The sequence below is a fragment of the Myotis yumanensis genome, unplaced genomic scaffold (genome assembly GCF_028538775.1).
Source record: "Myotis yumanensis isolate MYYU_CA2020_CCGP unplaced genomic scaffold, mMyoYum1.0.hap1 SCAF_8, whole genome shotgun sequence".
NCBI classification, from domain to species: Eukaryota; Metazoa; Chordata; class Mammalia; order Chiroptera; family Vespertilionidae; genus Myotis; species Myotis yumanensis.
In genome coordinates, this window is record NW_027223759.1 from 3,148,934 (window position 1) to 3,171,299 (window position 22,366).

General features: G+C 43.6%; 3 protein-coding genes across 5 annotated transcripts in view; 2 read left to right on the plus strand and 1 right to left on the minus strand.

Annotated features, from left to right (window-relative positions):
* The window catches only part of NEMP2 (nuclear envelope integral membrane protein 2), a 250,910-nt gene that overhangs the window by 137,341 nt on the left and 91,203 nt on the right, over window positions 1-22,366 (minus strand). The window lies entirely within an intron of this gene.
* The window catches only part of NAB1 (NGFI-A binding protein 1), a 79,761-nt gene that overhangs the window by 54,061 nt on the left and 3,334 nt on the right, over window positions 1-22,366 (plus strand). The window contains exon 9 of one of the 3 annotated variants that reach the window (XM_070421702.1): window positions 7,622-7,710. The exons of the other annotated variants lie outside the window; for them this stretch is intronic. The gene's annotated coding sequence lies outside the window, so the exon portion shown is untranslated. Of the gene's footprint in view, window positions 1-7,621; window positions 7,711-22,366 lie in introns of those variants that run through there. 3 annotated transcript variants of the gene reach the window in all.
* Window positions 7,662-8,282, plus strand: LOC139014866 (large ribosomal subunit protein uL5-like). The gene has a single exon (XM_070421708.1). It carries the CDS (start codon window positions 7,695-7,697, stop codon window positions 8,226-8,228), a length of 534 nt encoding a protein of 177 aa, XP_070277809.1. The 5' UTR covers window positions 7,662-7,694; the 3' UTR covers window positions 8,229-8,282.

Below are 22,366 nucleotides of genomic sequence, written 5' to 3' on the forward strand. Positions count from 1 at the left end.
AAAGAAATAGAACTCTATTCCAATGAGAGGCTGGATTAGAAAGATACATATCAAGCACCTGAGAGGAGGGTGAGCTGTGCTTGGACAGATCATGCTTTTTCATTCCATCTGCGTCTCAGAGAATCCAGTCCTATCGTTCCTTACGCCTTACAAGGTCTTCCTGTGGCCAAGGCCTGTGTCTCCCAGCTGTGCCACTGACCTTGATTACTCCTAGTAATCTATGCAGAGGGTTGAAGCCCCGCTTGGTATTGTGTAACACTAGAAATACCCTTGGAAATATACAGTAGAAACATGGGTAACTGTGTTTAGCTAGAAAAATGTAAAATGTGCTACTACCACTTTAATATTTAACTGTATTATTCATGATGGTTACTATGCATGTTTGAAGATCCATAAAATTGATTCTCTACCCACTGGGTAAAAAGTGGGATTTTAGAACCATCGGCCCACAAACAGATCTCCTGAGGGGCATGAGCGCACACTTCCCTCCTGATAATCGCCCACAATTAGTGCAGATCCTTTCAGATACATAAATTAAGCCAATGAAATTAGATAGCTATAAATAGCAGTGCTTGTTCAAACTGAAGGAACTGAGCTATAAACGACAAACCCTTGCCCAAAATAACTTTGTTCTGTCGTTGCAAAAACTGATAAGAAAAGGTTAGAGAATCACCAGATGGGAATAAATCTTGGTCTAGTGCAAATTTTTTTTCCCAAACTCGATTGGATCCAGCCTTCCAGAGGGACAAGAATCTGTCTTGCGTTCATCAGCCATGTCAAGGAATCTCCCTGGAATAGACTGAAAAAGAACTGGGAGTGCCTGTGGGTGTCCCTTCCCTACTGATCACACGTGTGCAGTGTCCCTTCCCTAGGAGGTGAGAAATGGGCAAAGGCTGGCAGGTCCCACAGGCTGTGGCCGTGCTCAGGGCAAAGTATGTCTTCTTCCCTGTGGCTGGGATAGTAGAGGCCAGATGGCAGTACCAGAGAACTTGTTCTGAAGAGGCTTCTGAGATGTTAAACCTGAAATTGGGATGCCAGTCTGTGGGGAGACCAAGGGCGAAGGTATGGAACCAAAATAGAACAGAATCAAAAACCAAGGATCCAGAAGAGTCTGGGTGGATGGGTTGGGTCTCTTCAAAAGAATTTTTTTTCTGTGACTATGAGGTGTGTTTTTTTTGTTTTGTTTTGTTTTTTTTTTAATATATATTTTATTGATTTTTCCACAGAGAGGAAGGGAGAGGGATAGAGAGCCAGAAACACCGATGAGAGAGAAGCACCGACCAGCTGCCTCCTGCACACTCCCCACTGGGGATGTGCCCGCAACCCAGGCACATGCCCTTGACCGGAATCGAACCTGGGACCCTTGAGTCCGCAGGCCGACGCTCCATCCACTGAGCCAAACCGGTCAGGGCTGAGGTGTGTGTTTTTAATTAATCTACCCCTCTCCCCTCCTCCCCCCTCCTCCCCTCACCAATAAAAAATAGGTAATAATATATAGGGCTTTAAGGCTCACATGAGATCATATACATGACGGTGCGAATACAATGTCTGGTATTGGGTAACAACAACACCACGTTCTAGGGAAGTTTTCTGGGAATCCAACACGGAGGACAAAGTGTCAAGGACCAAACAATAAATGATACGTGAGCAGGGATCAGACATCCCTCTCAGGACTTATCAAGAAGTGGCTTGAACTGGCTCTGCCTCCCCAACCTTCATCTCTGTCACCGGTTCCCAGTCCCTAGAAGCAGACAAGAGCCAGGAGGGAAGAATCCTGGGGAGTCGCCTGTACCCTTGGGGTGCCACATCGTGAAGGATGCTTTTCCTGCCCCTTCTCTCTCACGAATTGGGTGTTTCCTTATCCCACAGAGAGGCTGGCCTCCCTCTGTCCAATCTGATAGGGGAGGACAAGTAGGAGGAGGAGGCAGAGCAAAGAGAAGTAGGAGAGTGCAGCTTCCATCCCAGCAGTTAGCGTTGGGTCATGGCCACGTGATTTTTCTCCCTGGGATCAGAGGGACACGGTGGAAGGCGGCCAAGCCTCAGGCTCTCATTGGTATCCCACCCAAGAGAACTTGCTGCCAGGAACAGGAATTCTGATAACAAGAAACACTGGCGTGAATCACCAAGAGTAGGAGCAGATGGTGGAAGTGGTGATGTGGGAGGCCCCCATGGGGGCTTTGGGAAATTCACCAAATGAGGGAGCCAGATTTGGATGCCTGCCACAAAGAGGGAGCCAAAAGCCAGCCATCACTGGCCAAGGGGGCTTTACCACCCCAGGTACGTAATGTGTCTGTCTCTCCTGTCTGTCGATCCTAGCTCTACCCAGAGAGGAAGCTAGCAGGTAGGAGAGGAGGGTGCCCGTGGAGCAGGGAAGCCCCAAGGCACTCCCAGCCCCTCCGTGGGGGAACCGGCCAGGCCTGGGAAGGGGGACATACTCAGTGTATTACAGTAAGACTAAAGATTGATTATTTATCTACTTTAAAGGAGAGGCAGAGAGTGAAACATCAATGATGAGAGAGAATCATTGACTGGCTGCCTCCTGTACACCCCACATTGGGGATTGAGCCCACAACCTGGGCATGTGCCCTGACCAGAATCGAACCATGACCTCCTGGTTCATAGGTCGATGCTCAGCCTCTGAGCCACGCTGGCTGGGCACGATTGAAGTTTTAAATTAGACTAGACTGGATTAGGCTTTTTTTACCCCCCAACGTGACGGTGACTTTAGAGATCTGCCCAAGATGTTGTCAGAGGACACACAGGGAGACTGTGAACACTGCAGAGTTGCGGGCAGTGACTGTAGGAAAAGAAAAGCATTCCGTAGTTGACCCTTCTATGAACTGGGCTTGTTTGATAAACCAGATGCGGTAGCTACTGTTTTCATTAACAACCAAGTAGCAAGAGGCAAGACTGAATGATGGAGCTTTGGGGGAATGCACTGGTCATGAATCACTGTGATTATGCGGGTGGGGTTTCCCCTGAAGAATGGGAAGGCTCCCTGCCCGCTGTCCTCAGCAGAGGTCAGTGCTGGGGCAGGAAATGAGCATTCTGGGACCTGGAGTCCGACTTCCTAGATCTCCCAGGAAGGGGGCACCCTGAGGCCCCGAGGTGCCCCCTGGGGCCGTGAGCTGCCAGGAATAGCAGGCTTCCTGCTGCAGGGGAGGGAGCCTGTCCCAGGCACTGACTCATGTTGGGCTCTTTCCCATTCACTGTCCCTCTGCTTTCACTAAGATTTGATCAACATCTCACAAATTTTGACTCCTACTGCCCTGAGGGATTGTGGGAAAAAGTCCTCAACCACACTCTGGCAAAGCAGTACAGAGGAGGGTGTGATTCCTGTCCTAAGGCCGCAGTGGTGGGGGCAGCAGCTCTAGTGAAATTAGCTTTGCCCAGGAGTGACCCTCCCACAGCAGCCAGATACTCGAGGGACTGGCCTCTGATACACATGACAGGGGACCCCGAGAGATCCCCAAGATTCCCCAGCATAGCAGAGGACATTGAGGGGGGCGGGGTGTAATTTATGTCAATAAAACTAGTGGGAGTCGCACCATATAGTTAGAGTTAAACTATAATTAGAGTTATTCAACAATGGAAGGAGCTCCTTGTCACTACAAGTGCTTAAAGGATAAATATTTTCCATTTAGGGAGTCTTCTAAGGGTGTTCCTGTGACATTTATTTATTCAACATGTATTTATTTTGCATTTACTGCATAGAAAGAATTACGCTAAGTGCTTTACAATCTACATTAATAGCTTAACAGCTACTAAGCAGTAGAGATAGATTGTCTAACTCTAAACACTACCTGTACTCCTCCAAAGGTGAGTAGACTAAGTAGAGCACACTAATCCAGTGGGGAAGGCTGAGAAATTACAGAATAATTCACTGATGCAGATACGCACAGACTATTATGGGCACATGACTTAGCATAATGGAAGGAGAAGAGTGGAATGGAGGGGACGATCAGGAGACAGGTGGCTGAGAGGAGGCTCACAGCAGGGCATGTCAATGTTTGTTTAGTAGTTGAATGACAGCATGGACGAAGTCCCCAAAGACACACTAGGTGGGAGACTGCAGGCATGCCAGCATGGGATGCAAAAGGAAAGGTAAGGTGTGCCAGTGAGGCTGCAGATATCACGGAAGGTCATGAGCCAAATGGTTAAAAAAATACAAATAAAAAGCCGCAGCAGCTGTGGAGAGAGAGGAACTGTTTGGCGGTTGTTTTCTAAGAGTAGACTTGGAAGCTGAGAGTTCTGTTGTGGAGCACTTCCAGATGATAAGAAGAGGAATGGGGTCACCGAGGAGGTTGGCTGAACGAGCAGGTGGTGAAGATCATTGGAGTTCAAAGAATGTCCCAACACCTGAGGCCAAGTAGATTCCTCACAGCCCTAAGCACCTCTAATTCTCATAATTACTTGGCCTTTCTTGAAATGAATTAGTTTGTGAAATGCTCTAGTATTATTATAGCAAAGCTGGTTGCCTCATTAAAAGTTGCTATTTCACTCAGCTTTCACCAATGCATGGCCAGGGGCTTACCATCAAAGCCTCTATTTTTGCAATTAAGCATTTCGGTTTTGTGCTGTGTGGACAGTGTTTGTTTGTGACCCTAACACCCCAGAAATTGGTGCAATGAAAACATGCAGATCCAGTTCACTGGTCTGCACGCAACTGATCCAGCTCCCATATGTGTCACCATAGGAAACGGATGGTCTACTTGGCTTTCAGGATGCTGGCAAGCAGCTTAGCTGGAGGACTCTGAAAGCCCCACCAGCACGAGAGGCATCTTTGGTGTCTGCAGAAACCTTGAGAAGCTTCCCCCCGTTCTATGCATCCTCTCCTAGACACCTTCCTGGTGCATGAGGCCCAGGTAACAGCTCCCACCACAAGTCACCTGAACAAGGGTATGCAGACAAAGCACACCGGAGCACTGCAGTTACCTTCTCCCCTTTGAACAGCCCGCCTTGTGAAGGCCGTGACTTCTTGCCACATTAACCCGTTACAGATTGCTGTTCTGTGAAAAAAAGCCAAGATCCCAACTATGTCTAAGAAACTGTTCAAAAGGGTTCACTGCCACATGTAATCATTACAGCTTGAACTTTTGCCTTCTCCCCAAAAAGAAGATAGCGCAGAAACACAGATAGGTAATGAGTCACACTGAGAAAGCCAACGTTGGTCATCCGCAAAGGCCGTGTGACAGAAATCGGGGAGTCTCTGACAACTAAATCCAGGACTGTTGTGCCTGCTACCTGCTTCTACCCGGTTCCAGGCCCTCAGGGGAAAAATGTTCTGGGCTCTACAGAATCCCCATAATTTTCTGTATCTTCTGGGTGAAACTCAAAAAGATGGTCCCTAAGGGACACCATCCCTACCCAGTTTCAGTCTTGGAAACAGAACCCTTTATTGTGTTGTGTATTTCAGAGCCACACCCCTTCTCTGCTGCTCACTGGGAAAGGTCACGTTGGTCTGAACTCTATCATTTGAAAAAATACATGTTCTCAGCCTTTAAAGAAATGGCCTCAAATTGCTCCTTGTGGTGAGTGTTCATGGTTGACTTACAAAGGGCTGGAGACTGAGGGGACCTGAGAGGCTGGGAGTGGAAATGCTGACAAGCATCTGCTCACTCACATCTCGCAGATGCAAACACGAACCTTGCACTTCTGAGTTTCTGTGGGCTTATCGATGAGGAGACAACAGATGTGCTGACCTCACTGGAAATTCCCTGGTGAAAGGACACTTCCTAACATTTTGGGTCTCCAGGCTATGATAACTCTCACCGACCATCAAAGTAGGGCTTCCTGAACGGTGTAGCCCATGAGAACAAGAGAAACCAGTCTTCTCCCTTAGCCACATGCTCACCCAGGAAGAAGAGGCCGCTGTCAGTGAGCAAGTAAATGCTTGCCGGTGTTCAAGAGGAAGGGTCCGACCCTGACCAAGCACAGCAAAGGCCTCAATGCATGGCTGGGCGTCCTCTAGTCTCTTCTGTCTTCAGACTACACTTCCTAGAAACTTGAGATGAAAAACTCCCACAATTGTGCTTCCTCACGGTATTTCCAAAACCAACAGCATCTCTCTCAATCAGCAGGATATGTGAATTCCCAAAGCAGGAATGGGTCCTGGCAGACTTCCACCATCTCCTGGCTCATTACGTTTGTGTCTATTTAGTCTCTAATTTGCTAGTGATTCTGGCACTTTGGCCCCAAATAAAACAAAATGGAATGTTTCAATGTTAATTTTTTAACACTGAAACTTTTCCAATCTCAGGCTTTGGTTCTGTCTTCTAAGAGAGGGATCTGACAGTGATGCAGACGAGACATGTGGGGAAGTGGCAAGAATCCCGGAAATCAGGCTCATCAGCGCTCAGGCCCCCATCTGCTACTTACTGGCAGTGGAACTCTGGCTCATCCCGTAACCCTGAAGCCCCAATTTCCTCAGTTATAAGAACTGTAACTTGGCCTGCTGAAGTTTCCATGAGATCAGAAGACCTAATAATTGTAGAGAGATTTGAAAGACATCAAGCAAAATAATGTCGAAAACCATTGAGTGGACTAATTTGGAAACTGGACACTTGTATTTAATGGACAGGACGCTTTTGTCTGCTATTGGGTCAGATTCCTTGCTCCTGGACAAAGCATTTCAATGCAGAATTTCTCTAAGTGCCCGGTGGGGTTGGTAGTAGGGTTTAGTCAGGGTGAGTGGCTGATCAATAAAGTTCGCCATATGGTATTCTGGAGAAGAGTTAGGACTGTTCTGAGGGCCTTTAGGTGCCAAGATGTTTTAGAAATATCCTGTCCTATATATCCTATATACCCACATAGCTTGTCTTATATACCTACTAGAGGCCCAGTGCACAAATTCATGCATGGGTGGGGTCGGGCCAGGCTGATCGAGGGGAGTGGCTGCAGGCATTTGGCCAGCAGCCCTGCCCCTGGTTAGGGTGGCGGGGGGCACCTATGGAGGGTGGGGCCAGCCAAGGGAGGGACCGAGGGCAGTTGGCCGGCCAGCCCTGCCCCCTGAATTCTCGGTCGAGGGAACAATTTGCATATTAGCCTTTTATTATATAGGATACACCCTCAATGCTGGAAATCAAATTTCTGCTATCATTCCAACATCCTCAAAGTGGTTGGATCCCAATAGCAAAGAAGCAATGGTGCCTTTTATACAACTAACAGCACTCAGTTCATCATGCCCCTGAGGTGGGTGCTAGGGCATGCCAATCGCAGGACTGAAACACACATTGGCCGGCTTCCTGGGAGGCTGCCCACGCAGGGCTCGATTCCTTCCTTCTCTTAGGATTGCTCTCAGCTGGAGGGAGCTCACAATGCCTGGTCTGTGTGGGTAGGAGGGTCTGGCCCCTGGACTTGATATAGAACATCTGTGAAGAGCATCCATTTCCATAGCTCGCAAAGGGCCCTTGACCCATCTTCTCTCATCAAAATTCTATCACCATTTTTCAATGCCAGTCTTCTTTTGAGAAGCCTGTTCCATAAAACCTTTCCAATCTGCCTTCTCAAGGTAAAATTCATCTTGTCCACTGCTCTTCTACAGCAAAAACAGATTACTATATCTCCTACCCCCTGTGATGTGTGTCTCTGAAAGTATTAACAAAGCTTCCCCTTATTATAGATTTGGCTAGACAAGAGCAAGAGGAAATTCTTGAGCAAGAGTTTTTATTCCTGCTCTCTTCCTGTCTCTCGTCATGGCGGATCAAGGGGAAAAGGAGAACCCCATGCGGGAGCTGCACATCCGCAAGCTCTGCCTCAACATCTGTGTGGGGGAGAACGGGGACCAACTGACGCGGGCAGCCAAGGTCCTGGAGCAGCTCACAGGCCAGACCCCGGTCTTCTCCAAAGCCAGATACACCATCAGGTCCTTTGGCATCAGGAGAAATGAAAAGATTGCTGTCCACTGCACAGTCCGTGGAGCCAAGGCAGAAGAAATCTTGGAGAAAGGTCTAAAAGTGGGAGAGTATGAATTACGAAAAAATAACTTCTCAGATACTGGAAACTTTGGTTTTGGGATCCAGGAACACATCGATCTGGGGATCAAATATGACCCAAGCATTGGTATCTACGGCCTGGACTTCTATGTGGTGCTGGGTAGGCCAGGTTTCAGCATCGCAGACAAGAAACGCAGGACAGGCTGCATTGGGGCCAAACACAGAATCAGCAAAGAGGAGGCCATGCGCTGGTTCCAGCAGAAGTATGATGGCATCATCCTTCCTGGCAAATAAATTCCCATTTCTATCCAAAAGGCCAATAAAATGTGTTCAGTGAAGAAAAAAAAGAGTTTTTATTCTTTATGAGGTAAAAACCACCCATAATTTATAAACTGTAATCCGGACCAGTGGTCTCCAAATATTCTGGATTATGTACCTTCAACTTGATATGTACTTGTTTATATGGCATATACATGTACATTATACTGACATTTTCTGTACATGACAGATCACTCACATAAATAGTAATATTCAAAGGATGAGATAAAAAACAGATAGAGAGCATTCTGCTATTTTCATGCCCTGCCCCAGTGAATCCGCTCACACTGAGGTGCGTGCACTCCCACGGAGAGCCCTGGGTCCCAGCCCAGGATGGTGTGCTGAGCTTTCCCTCCTGACTGCCCTTCCTTGAGTCAAAGTTGTGCCATGAGCGAAGCTGGAAAATACTAACTTCTTTGTGTGGCCAGAGAGGAAAAAGGTTGACTTTCTCAAAGGAAAGGTGACTTTAATGAACAGTGCAAGGTGCTGGTGGCTTGGCTGCCTCTGTATAGCCAGAGGCTATCTAAAGGGAATCAGTCTTATTTTCATTAAAGCAGGCAGTATATTCAGACAGGCCCTGAGGATTTCTGTTCTTGTTGTTGTTGCTCTGGAGTTTGTTCAAACCACACTTTCTGATAGGCTTTATGATTAGGAACACTTTTCAGAGTCTGCGCTGGACTGAAGGCATGTGGAGGCAAACATCTCCCCCCTACATCCCCCAGTAATGACAAATCCAAACTGACAGAGCAGCGTCTCAATAGCAGTGACCTTGACTATGTAAAGGTCTAAACTCACTTCTGCTGTCACTACAGACTCTTAGGCAATCCGAGCAGAAAAAACAGGGGCACAGGAAATGTAAAGGGAGGAGGCGTGCATAAAAATAACTATAGAAAGGTTTCCAGAAATTATAGTCAAATGCATATTAGCATCAGGCATAAACTTGATGACAGTGAGGCTCAGAAAGAAAGCATATTTCAAAAGGACATTTATAAAACCTTGGATTAAATAATGAGATCTTTGGATTTGAATTATTAAGGAAAGAGAACCCAGAGATGGAAATGGCTGTTGTACAGTCAATTTGGGCTAGTATTCTGGAACACTTTCCCCACATAACGGTCATGTGATTGCATTAAGATTAACATGACTTGAGACCTTTGTGTTTACGAGTGGACTCTCTTCCCACTTCGGCAAACAAGGCTTCCTGGAAACCACTGTATGGAAACTCATTGAAACGTATAGATACCACAATGACTCCCAAGGCAAGCTGAGCATCACCAATCGCCACTTCACACACCCCCCCCCACACACACACACACACTCCACACACAGAGGTAGAGATGGCTGCAGTTCACACTCTGGCTTTGAGTATAATGTGTCAAATCCGATCACCAGCCTTCTACTAGGAGGGGACAGTTTGGGTTTAAAGCAAAATGCACATTTACCTGGGGAAATTTCATTTCAACGAAGGTCAAAATAAATGGGGCAGAAAGGGCATATAATAAATTGCTTTCTTCTCAACTGTGCTGGTATATTCTATGTCTACCTGGGTTCTCAAGACATAGCCTTTGCCTTGTACACCACTCCATTCTCACGTGGCTGCAGGGTAAGGCAATGAGGCAGCAGGGAAAGCCTGGCAGACTCCTGAACAATCACTCCAGTGCATCATGGTGTACATTCCCAGCCATTTGTTCCCTATGTGTCTGTGTGTGTGTATAAAGCACATTTAACACACATACTATACAATTATAACATTTTTTGAAAATAAGATTATATTTGGAAGCTCATTTTTCACTTAATATGAGTATTTTATACGTCATTAAATCTAATTTTCAAATTTTTATGGCTACATAATATTCCATTCCATAGGTGGACTATGCTTTACGTATTTAGCTGCTTCTACTGTTTATTACATTCATTCTATTGATTTTTCTATATTATGAAAGTGAGAGAGAAAATGCATAGTTCTTTTCTTGTTATTACTCATGAGTCAAAACCAGATATAGAGATGACTTAGCTATGAGAATAAACAAAAGTGGTGACAGTAGAGACTGCTTTTTACTCACGATCACTGCCAGAACATTGATTTTATTGGGGTAGCAATGTTCCCAGCTTTTTAAGAAAAACATCAACCCCCCTTGATTTCCCATATAACTATGGGGATGTGATCCAGTTCTAAGCAATGAGAGGTCAGCAGAGTGGTTGGGAGGAGCATACAAGAGGGCACCTTTTTGGGGACAAGGGCAAAGTCAGTTTGGAGAAGCTTTTTCCCCTTGTTCCTGGCTGAAGAGTATGCAGACCTGATGGTTAGAACTCCGCAGCCATCTCCAGAGCACGAAGGTGAGGATCTCCGTTTAAGGATGACATGAAAGCCATTTCCAGTGTCACGATCACCCCAGTGCCGAGGTACGTGGAACAGAATGGAGAGCAGAACCATTCTCACTGTGCAGATTATTCTTTCTTTCCCTCTTTCATGTGTAGCTAAATTTGCACACGTCAAATGTGCATATTATATACCCTCTCTGTATTTCTATCTCCCACACGCTGACGGCGCTGGCCCCGCTCGCACCCACTTCCTTGCGGAGTCTCTAGGGAGGGGAAGTGGCCATGGTGCCCGAGGCTGACTTCCAGGAGGCCAGCAGCACTGTCAGGATCATGCCGGCAGTGCTGGTCCATTGGTGCCTGGCCTGTTCTCCGGAGATTGGACCTACAGGACTACTGAGGAAGTGAGTGGCTGTCGCCAGGCTGGTAAGCTGCCAGGATGGGTCAGTCAGCTGAGCGGCGTTCCCACTGTGGGAGCGCACTGACCACCAGGGGGCAGCTCCTGCATTGAGCATCTGCCCCTTGGTGGTCAGTGAGCATCATAGCCACTGGTCATTCTGATCATTACGGTCATTCGGTCATTCAGTCATTCGGTCGCTTAGCCTCTTATATATAGACTAGGGGCCCAGTGCAAGAATTAGTGCACCTTGAAAGGAACTGTGGGCCGCGAGGCTGTGGTGGGCAGAGGGGCGGGTCTTGGCCCATCCTCCGCATCCCCACCTGACCCCTCCCGCCATGGCCCCCGGTCCCCTATCTGCCAGCAGCCCCGCTCCTGCCACCGCCACTCCCACACGCTGACGGCGCTGGCCCCGCTCGCACCCACTGACAGTGCAGAGCAATTGGGTCCAGCACCAGCAGTAGTGTGAGCGGGGCCGGCACCGTCAGTGGGTACGAGTGGTGGCTGCTGCCCAGATCACCCCTGAGGAGCAGGGGGAGGTGGAGAAGCCCTGAGGGGTGATTGGCGCCTGCAGCCACCGCTCGCACCCACTGACGGCACCGAGTGATCAGGGCCTGTGCTGGGTGCTGGCAGCAGGTGCAAGCGGCGGCTCTGGTGCCAGCAGCAGGTGTGAGCAGGGCTGGCACCAGCAGCAGGTGCAAGTGCCCGGTGGGACCACAGCGCCGGGAGCAAAGAATTTTCAGTAACCACCAGAGGCTCGCCCTGATGACAGCAACCAGTGCCCTGCCTTGGTCTGGTGCGCCTGCTCATCTGCTCCACCATCCTGCCACAGCCGATGCCTGCCATGTTCTGCACTCTGCCACCTGCTGCCAACATCCGCCATGTTCTGTGCGCACCCCCTGGTGGTCAGCGCACGTCATAGTGACCGGTTGTTCAGTTGCTTGGTTGTTTGGTTGTCCTGCCGTTCAGTCTATTTGCATATTAGGATTTTCTATAGATAAGGTGACTATTTGGGTGGGGCAAGGATAGTTTTTTGTGTTTTTTTATCTTCAGCTGAGGATATTTTTCCATTTTTAGAGAGAATTGAAGAGAGAGAGAAAGGCAGAGAGAAATATTGATGTGAGAGAAACACATCGATTGGTTGCCTCCTGCACAAGCCCCGACCAGGCATGTGCCCTTGACTGGAATCAAACCCAGGACCCTTCGGTCTGTGGGCCAATGTTCTATCCACTGGGCAAAACCGGCCAGGACAAGAATGGTGTCTGAAGCACGAGAGTATGAGGAAAGATACGCGAGTCTAAGGGCAAAGTTGGGACAGAGCCACACAACGTTAGCATGGAAAGGTGTCCTGGTGAGACAGCGTCATCCAGAGGCAAGCAATCTTCACTCCACAATTCAAGATACATGAGAGCATTTATTGGTCCCCGTGTCCCCCTTCCAAATTGAAGATAGATTTTTTTAGATCTCATGGAGAAATGCAAAGTCTTATAATTTACATTACTCAGTTCATTGAGTTAAAAAACATCAATGAGAGAGTGACACTGCCTTTTAGCTACTAAAATATTAAATGGGCATATTAAAAATTATTAAAAGATAACTTTATAATTTTTCATCCTGAAATTATATTTCAAATTAATTAGTAAAGGTAAATAGTGGTTCCTGGATTGGGACTGATTATCATTGATCATTGTCATTTTACAAGTGGGAAAACTATGGATAAGGTTCAGAGATTTGCCCAAAGTCACAGTGCTGACAGCTCAAGGCCTGAAACCCAAATCCCCTGACTCCCAATTCAAGGCTACCCTGACCCATATTAAGAACTTCAGGAGGTGGCAGTAGGGGAGATGGAGTCATGTGGGTCTTGGGTGACTATTATTTGCATATAAAATGTTTTGTGTTGGACAACTGTTTTTACTTGTTACAGCTAATACTGTTAATTCTCATTTTAAAAATTAAGTTAAAATTAACAAAGTGGGTTTGGGTTTTTTAGGTTTTGATCTTTATAGTGAGTTATTTTTTTAAAATAACGATTAGTTCTGGATATTTTGGGGAACATACCATCCAATACTATACTCTCCAAATAACATCATTTTGTATTATTTCATCCCTCTCAGTCTAAACTGGCAGTGTTTTAGGGTAGATATTTTCAACTGGTGTGCCACAAAACTTTTAAAATATGCAATACCTGACTTTTTAGTCAGGGGCACTGATCTCTTTTCCCTTAGATTGTCAAGTAAAAAAATGACAACAGCCAATACAACAATAGCCATCCGGTGTGAATGAATCAAAATTATACCTATTTTTTTGTGTGTCAAAATGACAAAAAATACATTCTTTGGTGTGCCACAGAATTTTAGTAATTAGACTCCCAAGATGGTGGCATAGGTTAACGCCAGAGTTTGCTGCCTCGAACAACCACTTCAAAAATACAACTAAAAGGCGGAACAGACATCATCCAGAACCACAGGAAGGCTGGCTGAGTGGAAGTTCTACAACTAGGAGGAAAGAGGAAACCAGACGAGACTGAGAGGAGGCACAGTGCTGAAGTGAAATACTAAGGTGCGGAGTGCATGTGGAGCGGGCTGGCGGCGGAGGGCATGGTTGTTGTTTTCAATCGGGAGGGAGTTTCAGACTCTGAGCTCCAGATCCGGGCGAGTCTCTAGGGACCCAGACTCATACGGGAGAAGCGGGAAGGCAGCTTTCTCTCTGAGGTTTGCAGCGGTTGCAGAGCCACTGGGGACAGAACTGAGAGCAGCCATAACTGCTCACTCCACCCGCCCTGTAGATCCCCTGGGACCCGCCCCGCCCAAGCCCTGCACAGAGGCATTTGCCGGATAGCCTCAGGCAAAGGCTAGATTAGCACTGCCCTAGAGATTCAGCACAGAAGCTCTCCCACTGCAGACACAGCTGACTCTCATAGCCAGTTAGCCTGGAGGTCAATTCACCCCCAGTATTGCCGACAACAATCAAGGCTTAACTACAACAAGACTGTGCACAAAGACCACAAGGGGGTGCACCAAGAAAGCATAAAAAATGCGGAGACAAAAAAACATGACAGAAATGGAGGATATAGAGCTAAAAAACGCACTTTTAAGGGCTTTCAATAATTTTCTAGAAACTGCTGATAAACTTGATGAGAGCCTCAAGAAAACTAATGAGACCCTCAATGTTGTGATAAAGAACCAACTAGAAATTAAGCACTCACTGACTGAAATAAAGAATATTATACAGACGCCCAACAGCAGACCAGAGGAGCGCAAGAATCAAGTCAAAGATTTGAAATGCGAAGAAGCAAAAAACACCCAACCGGGAAAGCAAAATGAAAAAAGAATCCGAAAATACGAAGATAGTGTAAGGAGCCTCTGGGACAGCTTCAAGCGTACAAACATCAGAATTATAGGGGTGCCAGAAGATGAGAGACAGCAAGATATTGAAAACCTATTTGAAGAAATAATGACAGAAAACTTCCCCCACCTGGTGAAAGAAATGGACTTACAGGTCCAAGAAGCTCAGAGAACCCCAAACAAAAGGAATCCAAAGAGGACCACACCAAGACACATCATAATTAAAATGCCAAGAGCAAAAGACAAAGAGAGAATCTTAAAAGCAGCAAGAGAAAGAAACTCAATTACCTACAAGGGAATACCCATACGACTGTCAGCTGATTTCTCAACAGAAACTTTGCAGGCCAGAAGGGAATGGCAAGAAATATTCAAAGTGCTGAATACCAAGAACCTACAACCAAGATTACTTTATCCAGCAAAGCTATCATTCAGAATTGAAGGTCAGATAAAGAGCTTCACAGATAAGGAAAAGCTAAAGGAGTTCATCACCACCAAACCAGTATTATATGAAATGCTGAAAGGTATCCTTTAAGAAGAGGAAGAAGAAGAAAAAGGTAAAGATACAAATTATGAACAACAAATACGCATCTATCAACAAGTGAATCTAAGAATCAAGTGAATAAATAATATGATGTACAGAATGAACTGGTGATTATAATGAATCAGGGACATAGAAAGGGAATGGACTGACTATTCTTGGGAGGGAAAGGGGTGTGGGAGATGCGGGAAGAGACTGGACAAAAATCGTGCACCTATGGATGAGGACAGTGGGTGGGGAGTAAGGGCGGAGGGTGGGGCGGGAACTGAGAGGAGGGGAGTTATGGGGGGAAAAAAGAGGAACAAATGTAATAATCTGAACAATAAAGATTTAATTAAAAAAATAAAAATAAAATTTAAAAAAAGAATTTTAGTAATTAGTTTATGTATACCATGAGATGAAAAAGGTTTAAAATCTCCATTTAGGGGATAAGATTCTCTTAAGAACTTTGTGAGCCTCTTGTGAGTCAACTCCATTCGACAAACCCACACCTGCAAGATCCTCTCTGTTCTTGGTGCCGCTGCAGAGCCGCTGAGGCAGAGGAGCTGCCTGGAGGCCCCAGTGCTGGAGGAAGAGGCCAAGAGGCACACGGAGTGTTTCTAAAGGGCCCTTTGTGTGAGTGGATAGTACTCTGAGGAACCACATTTGATCTTTGAAAAGGTTTTACGGTCACACTTTTGGCCTTGACTTTGGACTTGGAATTGACCTTTACTCACAACCATTTAACTGTATCAACGTGTGCTGTCTGAAGAGGCTGCACATTTTCAAAATCATCCGTTTCACAGTCTTCTCAGTTTATCTCTTTCCTTTCACACCTCGCTATACGCAGGCTGTACCGTCAACACTGTGTGTGGAAAGCTCAGCTAGAACACCAAGTCCGTTAGGCATGCTCTCCACGTGGGCCTGCTCTCCACATACTGAAGACACCAGTGCTGCTACGACTTCTGCCACTACATCACGGGAACCTCCCTCCTGTGTTCCTACCTTTTGAGTCCTTACCACCAGCATCCTCAGGGCGCAGATTTCCACCAACAGTCTATTCAGAGAAACGTGGGTTTTCTCTAACATGCTTCTCAAACTCCTTCTAGCTTCCCCCGCTGCTTGGTTCCAAGCTCACTCACACATGTTCAGGCATTTGTTACGGTGGCACTCCACTCTCAGCACGGGGTGTAAGCAGAGAAGCAGCACTGGGATGGCTATCTGTGTGCGCAGGACGTGATCTGCCTGCATTGTCGGAGCTGGTATTGTGGTTGCTGTCTCTGCAGGACTGCTGTACTCACATCTGAACCTGCAGCGTGAAGTCCGCCAGGCAGGAAGAGTCTGGAAGGGATGCTGGAGGTCAAGAACAAGCCCAAACCCACAAGCATGAGGTTTGAGCCCATGAATACAGACTGAAGCCCATGCCAACTTTTACTGCCTCTACCTTTGGTGGTGTGAGTATCCTGCAGAAGCCATAGCTCATTGTCACAGAGCTTAACACTCATGCTGGGCTCAGGAGTAAGATGCTGAAGGAAAATCCAGGGGAAGATGGGGCAGTTGTTGCCTCACATCAACGAGGAAAATCCTCAGATCAGCAACAAGGTGTAAAACTACAAAACGGCTGAAGCTCTCTAGATCTCCTACACAAACCTTCTGCGGCCTGCCCTAACTGGAAGCATACAGGAAAGGGAATTCTGGCTAAATTAACACAGTCCAAGTCACTATATCCATCATATCTGTATCCAGCCAGTCAGAAGCAGGAAGGAAATGAAGAAAAGCTCGCCCTCTTCCATTTAAGGACCCTGCATCAAAGGAATAGCTAACCCTATGGGCTAAGACCTAGTCAGTTGACAAAGCCACAAGGGAGGTGGGAAATGTAATCTTCATTCCAGTTGGCATGGGCCTAAGAATTCCTTTCCTGGGGAAGGAAAGATAGATATTGAAAATGACTCACACTTCTGCCACAACACACTTGGCTTTGCCTGGAATATCTTTTCCTCCTTTTCTGCTTGGCAAAACCTAGTTCACTCGTATAGACTCAATTATTATCCTTCACTATTTTCCTATTGGGTTTTATAAAGCCCTCCATTTTGGCACTTTCTTGTTTATTCATTTAGAAAATTTTAAATCCATTGTTCTGGGAACTGGGGATCTAGCAATGACCAAAACAAAGCCCTTTTGTTTGCAAAATGTATTGCATCACAATCACATGGTATCCTCCTTACTCCAAGGCTGTCGCCAATTGAGACAAGAAGGGTAAGATTTATGGATAACTTCAAGCATAAATCTGTTATCCAGAACTAATATTAAATAATTGGGTAAGGCTTCAAAAGTATTTCATATTCTTTCCTATTAATCACAAAGGTAATATTTGTGATTTATAAATCATGTCTCTTTTAAGGAGTCGTGGGCCTTGAAAGGACCTTGGGGATGATCTAAGTTTAGTAAAGAAGTCTGAGTCTTGGATCACAAGATTATTTGCTCAGGATTATGTGCCAAGTTACTGTCAAGGCTAAAAAGTAGAATCCAAGAACACTGATTATTAAACAATTACCCTTGATGCATGGCATTTTTGTGACACACACACACACACACACACACACACAAGAAAACTACTATGTTTATAAAATCAGTCTTTCTGACAATTATAGCATCAAAATCCAGGTTTAAAAAAACCTGTTATTGAATTAATTTATTAGTTCTAATATTTTTTGGTGGAATCTTTAGGGTTTACTATATATAGCATGGTGTCATCTGTATAATTTGGATACCTTTTTTTTTTTTTGTCTGATTGCTGTGGCTGGGACTTCCAATACTATGCTGAATAAGAGTGGTTAGAATGGGCATCCTTGTTGTCTTCCTAATATTAGAGAAAAAGCTTCTAGCTTCTAGCTTTTTACCATTGATGTTAGCTGTGGGCTTGTGATATATGTCCTTTATTATGTTGAGGTATGCTGCAAGTTTTTATCATAAATGGATGTTGGATTTTGTCAAATGCTTTTTTTACATCTATTGATATAATCACATGAATTTTGTCCTTCATTTTGTTTATGTTGTGTATTATGTTGATTGATTACAGATATCAAACTATCCTTGCATTCCTGGAATAAATCCCACTTAAACATGATGCATAATCTTTTTAATGTATTGATAATTTGGTTTGCTAATATTTTGTTGGGAATTTTTACATCTATGTTCATTAGGGATATTGGCTTGTAATTTTTTTTAATAGTCTTTGGTTTTGGAATCAGGGTAATGCTGGACTTAGAATGAGTTTGGAAGCTTTCCTTTCACTTAAATTTTTTTGAATAGTTTGACAAGGATAGGTATTGTTTTTTCTTTGAAAGGTTGATAGAATTCACCTGTGAAACCATCTGGTCCAGGGATTTTGTTTGTTGGAAGTCTCTTGATGACTGATTCTATTTCATTTCTAGTAATCAGTCTGTTCAAATTTTCTCTTTCTTCCTGATTGTCTTGGAAGATTATATGTTTCTAGGAATTTATCCATTTCTTCTAGTTTGTCCAATTTGTTGGCATATAATTGCTCTAGTACTCTCTTAAAACCCTTTGTATTTCTGTGATGTTGATTATCATTTCTACTCTTTCATTTATGATTTTATTTGGGCCTCTCTCTCTTTTTTTTTTTTATTTATTTTTTATGAGCCTGGCTAAAGGTTACTATTTTGTTTCTTCTTTTCAAATAATTAGCTCTTAGTTTCACAGATATTTTTGTTTCTTTTCTATTATTTTTGAGTCTCTAATTCATTTACTTCTGCTCTGATCTTTATTATTTCCTTCTTTCTACTCATTTAGAATTTTGTTTTTTCTTTTTCTAGTTCCTATAGATGTAAATTTATATTGAGATTTTACTTATTTCTTGAGGTAGTACCTGTATCTCTATGAATTTCTGTCTTAGAACTACTTTTACTGGGTCCCAAAGATTTGGAATAATTTTGTTTCCATTTTCATTTGTCTCACGATATTTTAAAATTTTCTTCTTGATTTTTTTCACTAACCCATTATTGTACAGTACCATGTTTAATAATGAATAACATCTAAAAATTAAGTCCAATAAAGTTTCAGGTTGCAAAATGAATACTCAGAAATCTGTTGCATTTCTATAAACAAATAACAAATTCAGGAAAGAGAAATTAATAAAACAATCCCATTTACAATTGCATCAAAAATAATAAAACACCTTGAAGTAAATTTAACCAAGGAGATAAAAAACTATACTCTGAAAACTATAAGACATTGATGACAGAAATTAAAGAATACACAAACAGAAGGATATACTATGTCCATACGTTAGAAGAATGTTATTTAAATGTTCATACTACCCAAAACAATCTATTGATTCAGTGCAATTCCTATACCAATGGCAGTTTTCACAGAAGTAGAACAAATCCTAAAATTTATATGGAATCACAAAAGATCCCAAATACCCAAGGAAACCTTAAGAAAGAAGAAAAATCTGGAGATATCATGCTCATTGATTTCAAATTATACCACAAATCTATAGTAATCAAAAGTGTGGTACTGGAATGAAAAGAAACACATAGATCAATAGAACAGAATAGAAAACCCAGAAATAAGCCCATGCTTATATGGTCAATTAATCTACAACAAAGGAGGTAAGAATAGGCAATGGGGAAAAGACAGTTTCTTCAATAAATGGTGTTGGGAAAACTGGACAAATACATACAAGAAATATAAAACTAAACCACTGTCTTATACCACATACAAAAATAAACTAAAATTAGATTAAAGACTTAAATGCAGGATCTGAAACCATGAAACTCTTAGAAGAAAACATAGGCAGTAAATTCTTTGACATGTCTTTTAGTAATATCTTTTTGGACATTTCTCCTATGGAAAAGGCAACAAAAAGCAAAAATAAACCATGGGACTACATCAAACTGTAAGGTTTTTGCACAGCAAAGGAACCCATCAACAAGACAAAAAGCAACCTACTAAATGGGAAGAGATATTTATAAATGATACATTGCATAAGGGTTCATATCCAGAATATATAAAAAACACATACAACTCAACATAAAAAAAAACCACAAAAAACAAACAAACAATACAATTAAAAAATGGGCAGAAGACCAGAATAGACATTTCTCCAAAGAAGACACACAGATGACCACAGACACATGAAAAAATGCTCAACATCACTAATCATCAGGGAGTTGCAAATCAAAACTGCCATGAGCTATCACCTCACACTGTTAGAATGACTGTTATCAAAAAAGACAACCAATTACAAGAGTTGACAAGGATGAGGACAAAAGGGAACCTTTGTGCACTGTTGATGGGATTGTAGATTAGCACAGTCATATGGAAAACAGTATGAAGATTCCCCCAAACTTAAAAACAGAACTACCATATGACTCAGCAACTCCACTTCTGAGTATTTATCCAAAGAAAACAAAAACAATAATTTAAAAAGATATATGTACTCCTATGTTCATTGAAGCATTGATTACAATAGCCAAGATACAGAAGCAACCTGGTGTCCATCGATAGATGAATGAATAGAGAAGAGGTGATACATCTAATGGAATATTACTCAATCATAAAAAAGTATGAACTCTTGCCATTTGCAACAAGACAGATGGACCTGCAGGCTATTATGTTAAGTAAAATAAGTTTGAAGGAGAAAGACAAATACTGTGTGAGTTTACTTATATGTGGAATTAAAAAACAAAACAATGAACAAACAAAATGAAACAGAAACAAACCCAGCGATAGAGAACAAACTGATGGTTGCCAGCAGGGAGCGGGAGTTTTGGCAGAAAAGGGATTAAGAAGTACAAACTTATGCCCTAGCTGGCTTGGCTCAGTAGATAGAGCATTGGCCTTCGGATTGAAAGGTCCCAGGTTTGATTCCCGGTCAAGGGCACATGCCTGGGTTGCGGGCTTGATCCCCAGTGTGGGGCGTGCAGGAGGCAGCCGATCAATGATCCTCTCTCATCATTAATGTTTCTATCTCTCTTTCCCTCTTCCTTCCTCTTTAAAATCAATAAAAATATATATTTTTTAAAAAGAAGTACAAACTTCAAGTCATCATTTTTTTCCTTAAAAAAACAAAACTATCACAAGACAGTATGTTGGTGTGTGTGTGTGTGTGTGTGTGTGTGTGTGTGTGTGAAATAGTGTTAGGAATATTTTCTAGTTCCAATATGTGAAAAAAGGGATATAAGTAATTTGAATATAAACATATTAGAGACTAGTAATATGTAGTTGTAAAACGTCAAGTTAAAATTTAAGGATGACAGATGACTCTTCTCATCAAGGTCTATGAAGCTCTTTCCTAAAATTTCATGTACTAGTATTCCATTGGCGATCTCATTAGAGTTCTGTAATAGTACACACAGAGACTCAAAAACTGAAAATCAGAGTTATAATCAAAATCATATAAAAAATTAAAGGCGTTATACAGTTTTGAGCAGCCCTAGAATTCTAACACACTTCCTTTCTCTTTGAACCTGTGTTCCCACACACCAACAGATGCAGTCGAAAGCACAGGCCACACGTTCACACCTACACACTCAGCCGCTCACCTGCCCTCTCCACACCTACACACTCAGCCGCTCACCCCCCTCTCCACAGATCTGACACATGTGTTCCACCTCTTTCCTCACTATGGGGGATGGTGTGATGGAGGAATGGAAGTCAGGAGCACAGATACAGAGCATAGAAATATGTGTACTACACAAAGCCTGCGGAGGGAAAAAGCTGTCAATGAAATAATACTAATTTATTTCAGAAAAATTAGTTTTCAATAGAATCACTGAAAATATAGCCAGCTCCTCAGACCAAGTGCATGAGACTAGAAGGGAAGATTGTGATTCAGAGTTTAATCCAATATATTTTTGAAAACAAGTTATCTGAGCAAATACAATACATTGATGATTTCCTGAGGAAAGGGTTTAAAGCAGTACTATGAAATTAGCTCTCAAAGTCCAAAAAACAAACAAACAAACAAGAAGAATTTAATATTTTTCTGATGGTACAAGAAGACTCCAAATTTAACTCACTAGAGGTTTTGTCCTGGAGCCTGCAATATTTCTGACTGTGCACTATATTTAGACGGAGGGTACCATTAGATCAAACACCAGATTTTTAAAGAACATGAATATAAATCATCATCAATGCTACTGCTAAATATTCACAAGCCAGGAACCGTGGCAAATCCAAAATTACCAAGACAGACAGATGTTAGGAAGTCTCTCTGTGTATTACTGCTACTGACAAAACATTTGCATTTTACATAATAAATTTTTCTTTATCAAGGATCTTGGAGGTTCTGGCAAGCAATAAAATTATGAAAATGGGATAGAAAGATGCACACTGTCTCCACTGATGCACAGAAATTCCTTACCTTTGGCACAGGCTAAGACTGTAGGAATAAGTGGGATTCTTTTGGTTACAAGTGGCAGGAAACCTGACCCAAACAGGCTGAAAAGGAAATCTGTTGTCTCATGTAACTAAAATGCCCAGGCGCAGGTCCCGGGCTTCGAGCCTCGTT

What these genes read in the sequence shown, in the direction of transcription:
- LOC139014866 (XM_070421708.1), top strand. Translation starts at nt 7,695, where the DNA reads ATGGCGGATCAAGGGGAAAAGGAGAACCCCATGCGGGAGCTGCACATC.